Genomic DNA, 16,770 nt, shown 5'->3' on the forward strand with positions numbered 1-16,770 from the left:
ACCTATCTATCTGTCCATCTATCTATCTATCTATCTATCTATCTATCTATCTATCTATCTATCTATCTATCTGTCTGTCTGTCTATCACAAGTTTTTTCGCTCTTTTTCCCAATTGAATAGAAGATGGCGGGGAGAGAAAACAGATTTTTGTACATTTAAAAAAAGTACATTTCAACTCTGTCCCTTTACTTTTTTTTTTTTTCAGAAAAGACTTATGAAATAGAAACACGGCTCTACCCTATGTTTCTAGGACAGTTCAAAAGAAGGAAGCCCTCAGAGTAATCATGAAAAATCATATTCACTTGAAGTGGGTTTTATGGACAATTTGATCAGGAAGGCAAGGTGTAAAAACTGGATACCTCTCTTTACCTTAGTTAAATCTTCAGAGTAGTGTCACTTTTATTTGAAATGAATCCACCCAATCAGATCTGTATGTAGGTAGAGAAACAATATAATAAAGAATATATGTTTGGGATATTATTTGTTTTCTTGGGTTATATCTGATTCTGTTTCTTCTCATTATGCTGAAATTTAAACAAAGTTTAGTATTCTTTCCCATTACTCTTATACAGAACAGTACTATGCTTAAGGTCCTGAAAGGTTCCCAGATTGTTGGGTGAGAAAAATCTTGGAAAATTTCCAATATTTTTAGCTCTTCATTTCCCAGCACCATGTTTTATCTTATTTTACTTAATAAATGTTAGAAGCAGTCTCAAGTCAATTGAATTTTAGCAGTTAGAAAGTTAGAACTATCATTAAATAAACATCATGTGCATATTTTGAATATAACTATTTTAAGAAAATTATATTTAATCAATTAAAAACATACTATATACAACATAGAATTTCCCTATTTAATGAAGTATAAAATGTCTTAGCTCTTATTTTAGATCCTAGCCTCTCTTGCTTGGTGTATTCTACAATAGCATAAATAATGATAACCAACATTGCATAGATCTTATACAAAGTATTAAATCATGGAATTATAATTTCTGTATCTAATCTAAGTACAAAAGTTTATATAGGTAAAATTCAGTAGGAGAGACTGATTAAAGAATTTTCAGAATATCAATAAAGGGTGTTCTAATTTAATGTATTAGTTTATTTTTATCTTCTTTTCCAGTTCTAACATTCTGTTATTTTGTACAGAAATCACAGAGTAGAAAAAGGCAACAATCATTTTCACTTATTAAGTGAGAAACTCATGTAGTTTAAGAATCTTCTCTATCTTGAAAGAGGGGGAAAAAGAATATAATTTACTAATGAACTAAAAAAGGAAGTAAAGAAGGAAAAGAAGAAGGAAGGAAAGGAAGGAAGCAGAAAGACCTATATTCTTGCTGTAACTTTCATGCTAATTCTTTCTGTGTCTTCTTGGCATGTCATTCAACCTTTATCAGTCTAACTGAAATGAGGAGATTGAATTAGATGGTCCCTACTGGCTTCTAACTCTGAAATTCTATGTTCTTGTATGTGTAGTCCTTATCTTGAGGAACATTTTATTTTAAAATTATATATACATTGTGTTAATAATTTCCTTTAACTTAGTTTGATAAATATATACATATATACAAATATGAATACATGCATATATAGTATAAAATGCTCTGAGCCTATAGTAATACCCTTATCTGATATATATGTAAAAACAGATTATATATGACAATTGAGGCAACTAGGATGCTGTGGATAGAGTGCTGGGCCTGAAGTCATGAAAACTCATTTTCCTGAGTTCTAATCTGATCTCAGACACTTGCTAGCTATGTGACTGGCCAAATCAATTAACCCTGTTGGCCTCAGTTTCCTCATCTATAAAATAAGCTGGAGAGGGAAATGGCAAACCACTCCAATAACTTTGCTTAATGGGAGGCCCAAATATAGTTATAAAGCATCAGACACTACTGAATAATTAAGACAACAAATAAATGGCAATTAGGTGGTATAGTGGATAGAGCTGGCCTTGAATCAGGAAGACAAGTTCAATGTAGCCTCAGAGACCTAGTAGATGTGTGACCCTAGAGAAGTTACTTAAACTCTGCCTGCCTGAGTTTCCTCCTTCCTTCCTTCCTTCCTTCCTTCCTTCCTTCCTTCCTTCCTTCCTTCCTTCCTTCCTTCCTTCCTTCCTTCCTTCCTTCCTTCCTTCCTTCCTTCCTTCCTTCCTTCCTTCCTTCCTTCCTTCCTTCCTTCCTTCCTTCCTTCCTTTATGTACATGTGTGAAAACTTACACAAACACATTTTTGTTGTTGTTATTGAGTCATTTAATTTATGTCTGACTCCTTGTGACTCCATTTTGAGTTTTCCTGGCAGAGATACTGAGGAGGTTTACCATTTCCTTCTCCAACTCATTTTACAGATGAGAAAACTGAGGCAAACAGTGAAGTGATCTGCCCAGGGTCACACAACTGGTAGGTGAGGCAGGATTTGAACTCTGGAAGATCAGTCTTCTTAACTCCAGGCCAAACTCTATCAACACACACATATATGTACATATTATATGTAGTTACCAAACACACACATATATTACTTTATTGGAATACTAGAATGTAGTGATAAAATTTGTACATACACATATGTGTATTTTATACATAAATACAGGTATGTATATGCATTGGGTGAGGGCATTGCTATAAGCTTAGGAAAGAGGTTAATATTAACCTCTTTAATATTAAATATTAATATTAAATTAGGTTAATATTACTTGGAAAGTAAATGATTCATTTTTATCCTAAAATAAAGCTGACCTGCAGGAATCAGATGGATGCTGGATGGCTTTGATGCCATCTCCCTGCCCTAATGATTATAACAGAGAGAAAGTGGAAGATGGGTAATTTCCAAAATAGATTTTATACAACTAACTTAAAAAAACTCATTTTTCTTTGGGATATCAGGAGACAACCAGTAATGGTAAGTTGTTTGGGATAGAAAGTTAAATCAATGTGTTACTGATGTAATTATGAAGGAAATGGTATCAAAATTAAATTGTGTATTAAATTATAATTTCCACAGAGTCATAAAAAATCAAAAAAATTATAATGAAAAAGTCATTGTTAGTTTTAAAATATTTTAACCTGTTTTGGAAGAAATTTACTTTTAAAATGTATTAACTTGGCATTTAGAAATGACCTTCTTTGTTCTTGTGGGAAATGAGAAATTGCTTAAATCAGAGAAATATAAACTGACATATGAGCTAGATATTCCTGTATCTTTGTGAATATTCCTACTTAAAAAAATTGGTCATTTTCCATTTTGCCTCAAATGATAGAGTTTACCTAGTCTGTTTTGGAATTATGAAAATTCTTAATGGAATTATCTATCAAGAACAGATGCTATATAAAGTAGATGTCATGCGTTAAACCATCCAATGTAATTCCACATTTTCTTCCCAACAGAATGCAATAGTTTCTGTTAAAGAGCTTTGTGGACTCCCTCCAATTGCCAGCCTGAAACAGTGCATGTTGACTTTGTCCTCTCGGCTGATAAACAGTGATGATTCACCTTCTGTATCTCTAGTAATGAGAGATAACTTCCCTTACCTGGAACCTCTGGGGACGATACCAGATGTACAGAAAAAGGTCCTAGCTGCCTATGATCTGGTATGAAATTTTATACTTTAATCTAATATTTTTATATTTGTTTTGTGTGTTTGGGAAAGCGTGCCACTAGTTTTATTGATTACAGTTTGTGTTACCCATCAAGTTAATTTAGAGGAGAGTTCTCATTCTGGCAGCTACAGGCTGAAATGTTCTCCCACTTACTCACACCAATAGTAAAGCTTTCTATTTTATTTCAGCTAACATTATTTATGCTATTGCTGAAACATTGTTCATGTACCAATAGTAGGAGCAGCATTAACTGTAAACTTTAGGTACTAAATTGATAATATTGTGAACCAAACTCAGGTCTCAGTAATCACTTGGATGCAATTAAAGTAAAATCTTTTACAAGTTCAAACTTTTTGAAACCTTAGCTTTTTTAGCTAATATTGTTTTAAAACTTTTTTTAGTTTTATTTTCATTTTGTTCTAATAACAAATTTACACATTAAAACTTTTTAATGTAAAAAAAATTAAACTTCTACAATGGATTATGCTACAGTATTTAAGGATATGCTAAAAAAGATATTAAACAAGATCTATGAAATAAAATTTAAAAATAATGGTTTTGTAGACTCCCTCCACACCCAAGAATCAGAAAATTTTAAAAAATTGAGTAAAATCCAGTTGTTTAAATTCAAACCAATTTTTGCATTAGTTTTTGGCAGAAGTTTATTTATCCCCCATGTCTCATTACTCGTGAAATCTATTTCCTTTCCTTTCTCTTTTCTTCTTCCTTCTTTCCTCCTCTTCTTCTTCTTCCTTCCTGTCAACAAGGATATTGCTAGTTATCCAGTAGAGAGGTGTATTACTATTTAAATAGTAACATTAGGCCCACTATTTACTATCAAAATTGATGCCATGGAAACCATTCATTCTTCCACTTGATTTTCAAGCTAAGAATAAAAATTCATCCCTTTAGAAAAGTGAAGGAAGCAGTTCTCCTAGCACCAGGATGAATAAAGAAGCCAAGAGAAATCAGGATGCTACCTGGGCTTATTTTTTTTTTCAGACCTTAAAAGTTGGCGTTAACATCATAAGAATTCTAATTTGTCCATTTTAGTGGCTGAACAAAGAGTCTGAAAATCAACTTTTCCATTCGTATTTCTGAAGTATAGCTTAAAACTTCTTGAATGGAATGCTTAACCAAAGTTTAAGGCCAAATATAATAATCAAAAGTTCTGAGACTCATCACTGTGTCTTGTTCATAATTTCCATCTTGCTCTCTATATGAATTGTAAACATGGCTAGCACATTTGTCAATCATTCTGCTGTGCACCATATATGACTCACAGACATTGCAGATTGCTCTTGAGAGCCTTTTAGATGAAAACATTTGTCTGTCTTAGGCAAACAACTTCCCAAGAGGACATCTATTCTTAAAAATAAAAAACAAACAAAAAACAAAACAAAAAACTAAATACATAATTCTTTACTTTCCTTCTAGCTTGAAGTTTTTGATTCGATAAACATGATAGATAAGGAAAGAGAGGCACAGAGTGCCATGGGAACTTTTGAGAAGAGGAAGGAGCATCTGACTCTGGAGCAGGGGGATTTCATGGAGTAGCTGACATTTATCTTTTTTTAAACCCTTCCTTTCTGTCTTGGAATCAATACTGTGTATTACTTCCAAGGCAGAAGAGTGGTAAGGGCTAGGCAATGGGGGTTAACTGACTTGTCCAGGGTCACACAGCTAGGAAGTGCCTGAGGCCATATTTGAACCCAAGACTACCCCCATATCTTTAGGCTTTGCTTTCAATCCACTGAACCACCTAGCTGTCCCCCTATCTATCTACTTTTTATAGATATTGCATTTACCTATTCATCAAAACGTTGTTTCTTTCATTAGAATGTGAATTTTTTTTAAAGGCAAAGACTATTTTCTTTGCATTTCTAGTGTGTGGCATGAAGTAAATGCTTAATTAAATTCTTATGATTGACTGGACAAAAGAAAATAGAAATATGGCTGTGAATTTTGGCAATTTTGTTCAATCGTATACTACCAATGCTTTCTTTCCAATATGCCTTCCATCTTCTCTATCTTCTTCAGCTAGTGAAAGGCATCTCTTAGATTAAGGGCTTTGCCTGGAGTCAAGAAGATCTGAGTTCAGAATTGACCCTCAGACATTTATTACTTGTGACCCTAAGTTATTTAACTTCTATCTGCCTCACTTTCTTGAATTATAAAATGAGTATGATAAAAATAGCATCTGCTTCCTTGGGTTGTTGTGAGATCAAATGAAATAATATTCATAAAGCATTTAGTGCAGTATTTGGCATATTGTAGATACTTAAAAATGCTTCGGTATTGTTCAGTCATTTGTCTGACTGTGATCCCATTTGGGGTTTTCTTGGCAAAAAATATTAGAATGTTTTACCATTGACTTCTCCAGCTCATTTTATAGATGAGGATGCTGAGATAAACTGGATTAAGTGATTTGCCCAGGGTCATAAAGTTAGTAAGTGTCTGAAGTCAGATTTGGTATCAGGAAGATAAATCTTCCCATCTCCCAGCCTGGCACTCCATCTACTGTATCACCTAGCTGCCCTTAATAAATGTTAGCTATTATTACTCTGTGTACATCCATCCACTGTGCCATCTAGGTGCCCTTAATAAATGCTAGTTTTTGTTATTTTTACTCTGTGTACATCTTGTGTATACCTAAGTCATTTATATATTATCTCCTATTTAGAATAAAAACTCCTTGAAAACAGGGACACTTTTTCCCCTTATCTGTATTCTAACTGCTAACATGGCAAACATATGCCAAAGCACAAATAAATGCTTGTTGATTGGCCAATTGCTTTGTTGACAGGGGAGAAAAGGAATACACTGATAATTTTGGAAATAGAAACAAATAATACTTTTTGCTGCCTAAGGTGCTATGCTGGCTTTATATAAACTGGTATTCTTCATGCTTCTATTGCGTTAGTATTGGTTTCTGGGATATTCTAAATGTGTCTATTTGTAGAAGCATGGGCTTTGTTGTGTGTGAAAATAATAGTTGTCTCCATTCAATAACTGAACATGATTTATAGCAGTTTCTTGAGTCTTTTTTATCCCCTGAAGAAATTATGCTTTAGTCTTATGATGGGGATTAGAATCCTGCAGGCTGTTTATAAAATATGATTAGCTTTAGACTAGGTAGAAAGGCAAAGGCATAATTTATTGTGGAAAACTGTTCTAAAATATAGGGAGATGAGTTAAATACATGACAACTGGGGTGCTTAAGTTGGACTCGAGTCATTACAAATTTGGGATTTGGCAGAAATTGTACTCCCTTCCATAGTTGTCTTGGGAAGAAAAGTGGCAACCACATAAAATAAACAGAAAAGAAAATACTATTTTGTTTAGTTTAGAGGAGAAAAGGCCATGAAAATGTTTCAGTAGAGAAAAGTTTGGCTGAACAACAATCTTGTCCCGATAATCAAATATTTACATCATATACCAGGCACAGTGCTAAGTGCTGATGATACAAAAAGAGGCAAAAGACCGTCTCTTTCCTCAAGAAATTTACAAGCTAGTAACATTAAATTATTGTTATAATGGTTCTTTTTATTTTTTCCAATTATAGATAAAATTTTTTAAATAGTTTTTTTTAATTAGAGTTGTAAATTCTCTTCCTTCCTCCCTCCCCTCTCTCTCATTAAGAAGTTAAGTAATGTGATATAGGTTATATGTGTGCAGTCAAGCAAAACACATATTCATATTAGTTATTTGAGAAAGAAAGCATAGACTAAAAAAAAAGCAACCAAGAAAAATAAAGATAAAAAAGGTATGCTATAAACTGAATTCAGATGCTACAAGTTCTTTCTCTTAGGGCTATATAATATTTTTTATCCTAAGTTGGAATTGTGAGCAGGAACTGGCATGTCCTCTCAGTTCTCTTGTGGATGAATCTAAATCCATGAACCTTGGATTATAATCTACCTTTGAGAAGAAATAACTGGGTCCTCTGTGCATAACAGGTGATTAATAAATGTTTGTTTGTCCTATATTCCCTAAGAATTTTCTTAATCTTCTGAGGAATGCCTCAGACTTCCTCCACATAAAGAAGAGGAAACATTTATTTTTAAATTCCACTGGCATTTTCTCCTTCTTTCCCTTGCCTCCTTGCCTCCTTGCCTCCTTGCTTCCTTGCTTCCTTGCTTCCTTCCTTGCTTCCTTGCTTCCTTCCTTCCTTCCTTCCTTCCTTGCTTCCTTGCTTCCTTGCTTCCTTCCTTCCTTCCTTCCTTCTTTTTATCTCTTTATCTACCTACTTTACTTTAAAGACAGTCTACTCCTTCCTTCTACCCAGATTTCTTTAAAGATAATGACTCTGACCCTATTACAATGGGGAAAAAAAGACTCTATCTCTAAGACTCTATCCTATTCTAACAATGATGACCATAAAATGAATGGTACAAATCATGTTTTCTTTCCCTAACTTGAGTCTAATCTCCTCTGAGCCTGTGGATCACATCTTTTTTTAAAATAAATAATAACTAATAAGCCACGGCTCAGTGGATTTTCTGACTTTATAAAAGTTGTTATGAATACTGGTGAATGACTTTCCTCAAATGTTTTTTCATCTTTAGAAGCTGACATTTTTGTTTCAATCCCATAAACTGTAGTGTAGGATGTTTCTTGAAGCATGGCCAGGATATTCTTATGGGTTCTTTGTTATTTACTGAGTATGAATTAAAATACAAACTATTTCTTTAGTCAAGAATATCTTGGGTAAATTAGCCAGAGGTCAAAATAGTTAAAGTACATTTATAACTGTAAAAAACAAGCAATTTCTGCAGGTGATTTCTTGATTGTATTCTTTAACATTAAGAAGTTAAAGCTTTATTATGGAAGAAGAAAAGATTTTCTGACAATACAGAACAAAAGAAAACAAGCAATAGTATATGACCCCAGTGTGTCTGTTACTTTGTAAGCAGGATAGAAGTGGGAAATAAGTATCACTAGAAAACCAAAATGAATAAATTACAATCTAATGCAGTGACATTATGCAATGGATAAAGCACCAGGCCTTGTAAACCTTAAAATTTCTCAGACTTATGAATGTTGGAAATTTCCCCATTGGGGAATCTTCTACTTAAAAATATTCCCTAGCAGATAGTGAGAATTCTACTTGAATGTGAAAACTCCTTGCCTTGGGAATATCCCATTCCACCCTACTTAAGACTGCTTTAGGACAGAAAAACTCCTTGCTGAACAATGAAAGTGCTTTGACCCATGCTTATGGAAAGGACAGGAAGTTCTTTGAGTCATGCCTGTTTTTAAAATTGATACAATGGGATGCTAGGTACCTATATAGGTGGGGAAACTTGTAAACTACTTAAACCTAAAAGGGTGATAACTTATTCAGAGGTTTTTTTCTTAATGAAATTTGTCGACACAGCAGCATTTTTTTCTGACTTACTAAAGAGATTAAAACTACTCAGCTGTGAATTAAAAATGGGCGGTCCTTTAGAAGCATCTACAGTGATTGGTAGATGTAAGGACTTAGGGGAGGTGACAGAGGAAATTTTGCCCTTAAAAATAAGAGCTTGGATCTTATTCAGGGATCTCGATTTCTGATTCTCATTCTGGAGGATCTCATTCTGAGAAACTAATTTCCTTGAGGACTGATGCTTGAGGGCTCTTTCCTTGGAGATAGATCTCTTTGAGAAGAAGTGCTCTTGGAGGAAATCTCATTCTGAAGGAGAGCTCCTTGAGGAGCTCCTCTGAGGGGCTCTGTCCCTCTGGGGTAGGAGCTCTGCAGGCTCTTGAGAGAGGCCCTTTGAAACAATCTCTGGCTGGAAGTCTCTTTGAGGAAGGACGCTGGCCTGGTGTCACTAGTATCCTTGTTTAGTCAGACCTTGGGTGAGTGTTAAAAAACTGACTGATTTCTCTTTTAAGACTCAGGTCTAGGCCATATTGGCTTGAGGCCCTTCATACTCATTCCTTTCTTACTCTCTCTCTCTCTTTCTTTGATTACTCATTGTATTGTTAATTAAAATCTCTATAAAACCCAATTGACTTGGGTATTTGAATAATTGGGAATATTTCCCTGGCGACAACCTTATATTTGATTTTAAAACCCAAGACACTGTAGTGAAACATATTTCTGCGGTAAAATTTACTCACCCTCTCTTATATCTATCACAATTTATATCTTCCACTATTTTAATCACTACAGTTTAAGACCTCAACCATTTTAAATCTCACAGCCTGGAGGTGGCATCAGATGCTTAGTATCAGATGCTTAGTATTCTGGGCAATCTACTTTACTTCTATCTACCTCAGTTTTCTCATCTATAAAATACAGATAAAAATAGCACCTACCTCCCTGGATTGTTGTAAACCTTAGATCACTATATAAATGTTAGGTATCTATTATAAGTATCTAGTATTTTTCACAATGGAACCACCATGCTGTTCAATATGGCCTATGCAACCAAGGATTTTCTTTCTTTCTTTAAAAAAAAACAACTTATATCCCCAATTACATGTAAAAATCATTTTTAACATTTGTTTTTCAAAATTTTGTTTTGAATTCTCTCCATTCCTCTTTCCTTTCCCTCCTCCCTGAATCAATAAACAGTTTGATATAGGTTAAACTTGTAATCATATAAAACATTTTTCCATATTAGTCATTTTGTGGGAGAAAATACAAACAAAAAATGAACTAAGTACAAAATAGTATGCTTTGGTCTGTATTCAGATGCCATTAGTTCTTTCTCTGGAGGTGGATAGCATTTTTTATCACGAGTCCTTTGGGATTATCTTGGATCATTGTATTGCTGAGAATAGCTAAGTCACTCACGGTTATTCATCATACAATTTTGCTGTTACTGAGTATAATGTTCTCCTGCCAACCAACAATTTTCAAGCAGAAGTAAATTATTTTTCATGTGTTTGGTGTTATTCCATGATTTAAGAGAGATTATGGTGTCCCAAGTGTTACTAAGAGTCAGAGATGAGAAAGAGAGGAAGTGTCGGTGGGGAGGCTCAGCTAGGTTGAAGTCTCAATTTTGATACATATTGCTTGTATGACTCTGGACAGATTGATTATATTACTAGTACTCCAGGGAACCAGGGCTATAAAGCTGTTGATCTACATTGGTAGAGGGAATTTCCTCATCCTGAATTCCCCACACCAATGTATCGCAAGAGTGGACAGAAAAGTCTAGTTTTTCAAAGCAAGAAAATTTAGTTTTCTAAGGGTGCAAGTATGCTTCATAAAAAAAGTCTCAATTCCAGTCAACTCAATAAAACAACCTTTTCTCATCCAGAAATGAGAGGTTTCCTTGCTATTTCATATTAGTAAAAATCACACATAAAACAGTTAACTCATAGGATAACAATGAGGCAAGTTAAAAAAAAAAAGCCCAACAAATAAAACAACAGTTCACCAACATACACCACTTTACACAGTACCACAATCCAAAGACTCCCGGGTCCCAGAATAGCAGAGTTGGACAGGTTCTTAGAGGCTAGAATTCTAGCAGGGCCACATGGAATTGATTAGGAATCATTCAGCCTTGGCTTAAGGACTTTCAATGAGGGAAAACCCACTACTTCCAGAGCTTGCCTATTAATTGCTAATATTTTTCCTTGTGGTGAGTCAATCTTTTTGTTGTTGTTCAGTCATTACAGTTATGTCCCTCTCTTTGGGTCCACATCTGGGATTTTCTTGGCACAGATATTGGAATGGTTTGCCATTTCCTTCTCCAGCTAATTGTACAGATAAGGAAACAGAGACAAATGGGTGAAGGGACTTGCCCAGAATCACAAATTCCCTTGTCTCTGGACATTATGCATCTTTATTTTTTTAGGACAAACAGGATTAAGTGACTTCCCCAAGGTCACACAGCTAGTAAGTGTCTGAAGCCAGATTTGAACTCAGGAAGATGAGATTTCTTGACTCCAGACCCCAACCCCTAACCACTGAGTCACGTAGCTGTTCCACTATATGTTTCTTAATACAAGCTATACTGACCCCTTGGATGTTCCTCATCCCATCATTCATCTGCAAGCCATATTTTCCCTTTTCACACATTGCCTCTTGGTTTCTGTTTCTTCCTTCAAATCTTAGCTCAGGAGGGCTTCTTTCATCTTTCCAGGTGCTCATGTTGTCTCCTCTGAGGTCATCTCCCATCTACTCTATATACATCTTGCTTGTATCTCATTATTTACCTGTTCTTTCCTCAGTGGAATGCAAGTACCTTAAAGCTCTGATTTTACATGGCTTTGTGGTCTGAGCACTTAGCACAGTGCTTTGCACATGATAAATGATTAATAGGTGCCCTTTAATTGATAGAGTAGCTTTATTGGCTGTTACATCACACTTTTGATTCATCTGAGATTTCAGGATATGAAAATCAACAAATCTTTTTCAGATGAACTGTTGTTTGAATTATACCTCCTGGAATATAATTATGAAATTAATTTCTTGAAACTGATTTTGAGACTTCATATATCCTAGTTACATTTCATCTTATTTGATTTGTCCCAACATGCTAGGCTTCTGGTATCTTTTTTTGGCCTTCTGACTAGTATCCACTGTGGTAAATTCTCTTCCTCCCATTGTCATATGCAATTTTTTTCCTTTTATAGTTCCAGATGTTTTATCAGTGGAGGCTATGTGGTCAATGTTTTTTTAAATTGTCGCAAAACAACAAATGGCATAGCACTAATTAATAAAAGATTTGTTAGATTGCAGGAGCCTATCCGTCTTTAGAAAAAATACAGCATACAAAGCACAAAGGAGATGTTTAGATAAACATGAAAAATAAATAAGACAACACAGTTGTCCAAACAATGTACTTAATTTTCTCCTGAGTAGGGCCTGTGTACCAAGAGAAGAAATTCTGTTTCAAGCTCTTCCCCCATGACATGATTCCAAGCTTTCTTCCTCTCCAAATACTGACAATGAAAATGAATTGAAAAGGGGATTGAGGTGACCCAAAACAAAACCAAAATGCCTGAGCATTTCCCTTGCCAGTTTGCCAGCAGTAGACCAGGTAGCATCTAAACATGTGTGGGTGATCATGTTAATGTAATCTATCAATCTGAGAAGTACACCATGTGTAGTTTGTCTAAGTTATTGATAAAAATTAAATAGCAAATAAGTATTTCTTAAGCACCTATTATATTCTAGGAGCAAAATCAAACCCTAGTCCCTAGATTATCACACTAAAGATTCTTCCTTTAAAATTAGCAATGATTTATTCTTTTGCTCCGGTCATTAAAATACTACTAAACTGTCCTACCTTTTAGCATATTGCACTATTTTGTACATAATAATAATAACATGGAAGACATTGTCAAATCTTTGCTATAATTCTTGCCAACTATAACCATTGTATTCCCTTCCTCTTCCTTTTTAATAAACCTATTAGAAAAGGATATGTAATTAGTCTGATCTGCTCTATTATACGGTGGTATTTGGTGACTCTTTTTTATTATAATTTCCCTTTAAAATGTTCAAAAACCATTCTTTAATATATTCTGGAATTTTTCCAAGAAGTAGTCAAGCTCCAGTCCCCCATTTCTTCTCTTTTTTGAAAATAGGGATATTTGTCCTTCTTCAGTTCTTTGGCACTCCTCTTATTCTCTATGATATTCTGTGGTTCAGTCATGAGATCTGCCATTTCTCTTAATGCTTTGATATGTATTTTATCTGGTCGTAGTGACTTGAGCTCATCAAAGGTGTATTGATATTCTCTTATCATCTCTCCACTTGTTTTAGAATTCAATTCCTTTTTAAACCATTTTGGTTTTATCCCTTCTAGTCTAAAAAGATGATTTTCCTTGGTAGAGAAAATAGCTCCGTCTACTGTCTGGTGTCCATTAACATGGTCCTTACTACCCTGACCAGTGGTCCTATCATTTCTTTGATCTTACATGTTCCCCCTCTGGGGAGGTTTTGCTGGATGCATGCCTTGGTTAGAGAGCAGAACTCTCTATTGCTATTGTCAAGGCAACAAATAGCTGTCTTATTACCCTTCAGCGGGGAGTCACCAATCACCACTACTCATCTCTACTTCCTCTAACCCTTACCAGATGACTCTTGACAAAATCAATTTGACACTGTGTAATGGAGCAGATGAAATATTCTTTAGAGTTGGCAAAAATTTCTATTGGATGCCAGTATTACTTGAACATTGGGTACCTAAGAGATATTATGAAACAAGTAAGCAGGATGATTCCATGTAGCAACTGGGTTTTATTTCATGAGAAAATTATAGTTACAGTAGAATATTCTCATCAAAACATATAGAGATTCAGCGTGATATACTCTGAAGCAATAATCAAAGGAAGTTTCCTCTGGTTCATGACAAATATCTACATAATGGTTTTTTTTTTTGTACCTGTCATGCTTTATATTCAAAAGAATAAAATATGAAATAAGATAAAGATTGACCTGTCTGTATACATTGGGTGATAAGGTATTTTGTGTACCTTAAAGCATTCTATGCATTATGTATTTTTTGCTACATGTCATAAAGAGAATGTTTTATTGAATAATCTTTCCCTTTTTATTTCTGTAATAATTATAAAGCTATAGTCTTACTTAGCCCAAGAGTTCTAACAAGAAGAAAAATAACTAAAATCACACCTAAGAATACTCACATTGGTTCATGGAACATTGTTTTTTCTTCTATCTGGTTGAATGGCCAGACATAAAGTTTGTGAAGAATGAATTAATGTCTACCTGGGGAAAAGATCTTTGGTGAGGTTTTCTTCTTAATACTTTTTTGTTTAACCTTTTTTTAACATTACTTTGAATGATGCCCCAGATGGCATGCTTATTAAATTCTGGATGACAGGAATTGGGGATTAATAGCTAATGTATTTGACATCATAATCAAGATCCTAAATGTTCTTGGCATTTAAAGTTGAGAGGTTGAAGTAAGATGAAACTTTGTTGGAATAATGTAAAATGCTATACTTTTGTTATAGCATAGAGAAGCATAGTGATCTTGTTCATGTGAAAAAAACCTGGGTATTTTTCATGTATTGAAAACTAAACATAAACTAATGGCATGAAATAATGGAACAATGCAAAATCTAATGCAAGTTTTGTTTGCCTTAATGGAAACATACTTTTCAGAATGAGGAAAGTGGTAGTTCTAGTGAATTCAGCTCTGGAGAGACCATATCTGGTGTATCTATGGTCAGGCCAGTTTGGTTGTCATATTTTAATGAATGGTCTTGATAAACTGGAGTACATCCAGAAGACATGGTGATGGGACCTGAATGAATTGGGGGTGCTTAGCCTGGATAAAAGAAAGCTTATGATGGAAGGTGAGGAGGAAAGGGAATAACTGCCATATTCAATCATTTGCTGAACTGTCATTTGGAAGAGAAATTAGGCTGGTCTTGCTTGAGCTTAGAAACTATAACTAGAAACAATAAGTGTAAGTTTCATAGAGGAAGGTTTGGGGCCAGTATAAAGAAAAAAAGTTTCTTGCTAGGAATGGAATGGGCTGCCTTGGTAGGCATAGATTTCCTCATCACCAGAGGTTGTCAAGCAAAGGCAGATTGCCCAATAGTCAATGAGGTTGTAGAGGGGTTTCTGTTCAAGTACTGGATAACTAGATAACAGCTAAGGTCTTTTCCATTTCTCAGACTCTCTGAAAATGACTCTGGAGTGACCAGGAAAGATTTTGTTTGGAATAGGTAGGAATTAAAGTGATATTTGTAGAATGAATAAACTGGATAATCACGGAATATTAAAAAGTCATTCCAGAAGAAAGAGACCAGTCATGGAGGCTGAAAAAATCATTTTCTGTTTCCTTGGGATAGTGACTATTTTGCCTACTGTGGAGGTGGAACGTCTATGTTGATGAGCAGTGTTAAATAGTTGAACAAAAAGGTGGAGGTCAGGTGGCATAGATCCATTCTTAACAGCTGATTCAAAAATGGGAGCTATCAAAAGTTATTGAACAAAGGAACAGCATGATGGAAGACATGCCATATTATGTGCTTTCATAGCTTAAGCCCTTGTATTGACTATGTCATTATTCCAGGAGAGGGTGAAGAGTAAGAAGCAGGTAAATACAGGGAAAATTTGGGAGATGAGATTGAAATTCAAAAGAGCTTTAGTAAATTAGATGATAAATTAAATTTGTAGGAATTTTAACAACAAAACAATTCCTACGTAATATGCAGTGGCATAGATAACTATTCTGCTTTAAAGGAAGATTCAGGGTTTAGATTTAACCTATCTATATTTATGCAATCACTCCTTAGTATCATATCACTCCTTAGCACATGAGTGTGTATACACACACACACTCCTAAATATCTGTGTCTATTCCTGTCTATTGATCTATATATCTTGACCAAACCTGTGATTTTTTTTTGTCTACGGAGCTACAAGTGAAGAAGTCCCTTTATCAGTGAGGACCAACACTTTCTTTGCAGTGTATATTCTGAAATTTGCCGGAGACACTGAGGGGTAAAGTGATGAACAAGTTCACTCAATCAGTCTATGCCACAGACAGGACATGAGCCCATATTCTCTTATTATGCCAAACTGGCTTTTGTGCAAAAACGAGATGTGGAATTAATTACTATATAAAATTGTAGCTAAAACTTATAGGCATTAGAAGATTAGAAGTGTATTACTATTATTCAGTTATGTCTGATTCTTTGTGACCCCATCAGCCATAGATATCCATGAATTTTTCTTAGCAAGGATACTAGGGTGGTTTGCCATTTCTTTCTCCAGCGGATCCTTTTGTCAGGCAATCAGAGGTTAAGTGATTTGCCCATAGTTACACAGCTAGCTAGGAAGTGTCAGGCTAGATTTGAATTCACATCTTCTGGCTCCAGGACCAATATTCTATCCACTGAACCACTAAGGAATCATTGACTCCTTAGGCATACAAAGGTGAAGTAACTTGCCCAAAGTCATATAGCTAAGAATCATTTGAGGCTGGATTTGAATTCAGGTCTTCATTACCCTTGGACCACTGCTCTAACCACTGAGTCACAACTGCCTCTAAACAGAAGTATATTACTATCATACAAAAATAATAAAGATATTTAGATTCCAAAAGATGAACATAACAATATGGACATGGAAAATCATTCTCCCACTATATGCAACATTGCTGAAACTTGTATCCAAATATTTTACCCAATTTCAGATGATGTGGAGAACTCTCAGAGGTATGAGGCCAGAGAACCTGAATG

At 34.8% G+C, this 16,770-nt stretch overlaps 1 protein-coding gene across 1 annotated transcript in view; it reads left to right on the forward strand.

Moving 5' to 3' along the window:
* PLCL1 (phospholipase C like 1 (inactive)) overlaps positions 1–16,770 on the forward strand; it is a 444,060-nt gene that overhangs the window by 363,525 nt on the left and 63,765 nt on the right. The window contains exon 3 of the mRNA XM_003341291.4: positions 3,388–3,591. Coding sequence (XP_003341339.3) covers positions 3,388–3,591 — 204 coding nt within the window. The remainder of the gene's footprint in view (positions 1–3,387; positions 3,592–16,770) is intronic.

This window comes from Monodelphis domestica, chromosome 4 (genome assembly GCF_027887165.1).
Source record: "Monodelphis domestica isolate mMonDom1 chromosome 4, mMonDom1.pri, whole genome shotgun sequence".
Lineage (NCBI taxonomy): Eukaryota > Metazoa > Chordata > Mammalia > Didelphimorphia > Didelphidae > Monodelphis > Monodelphis domestica.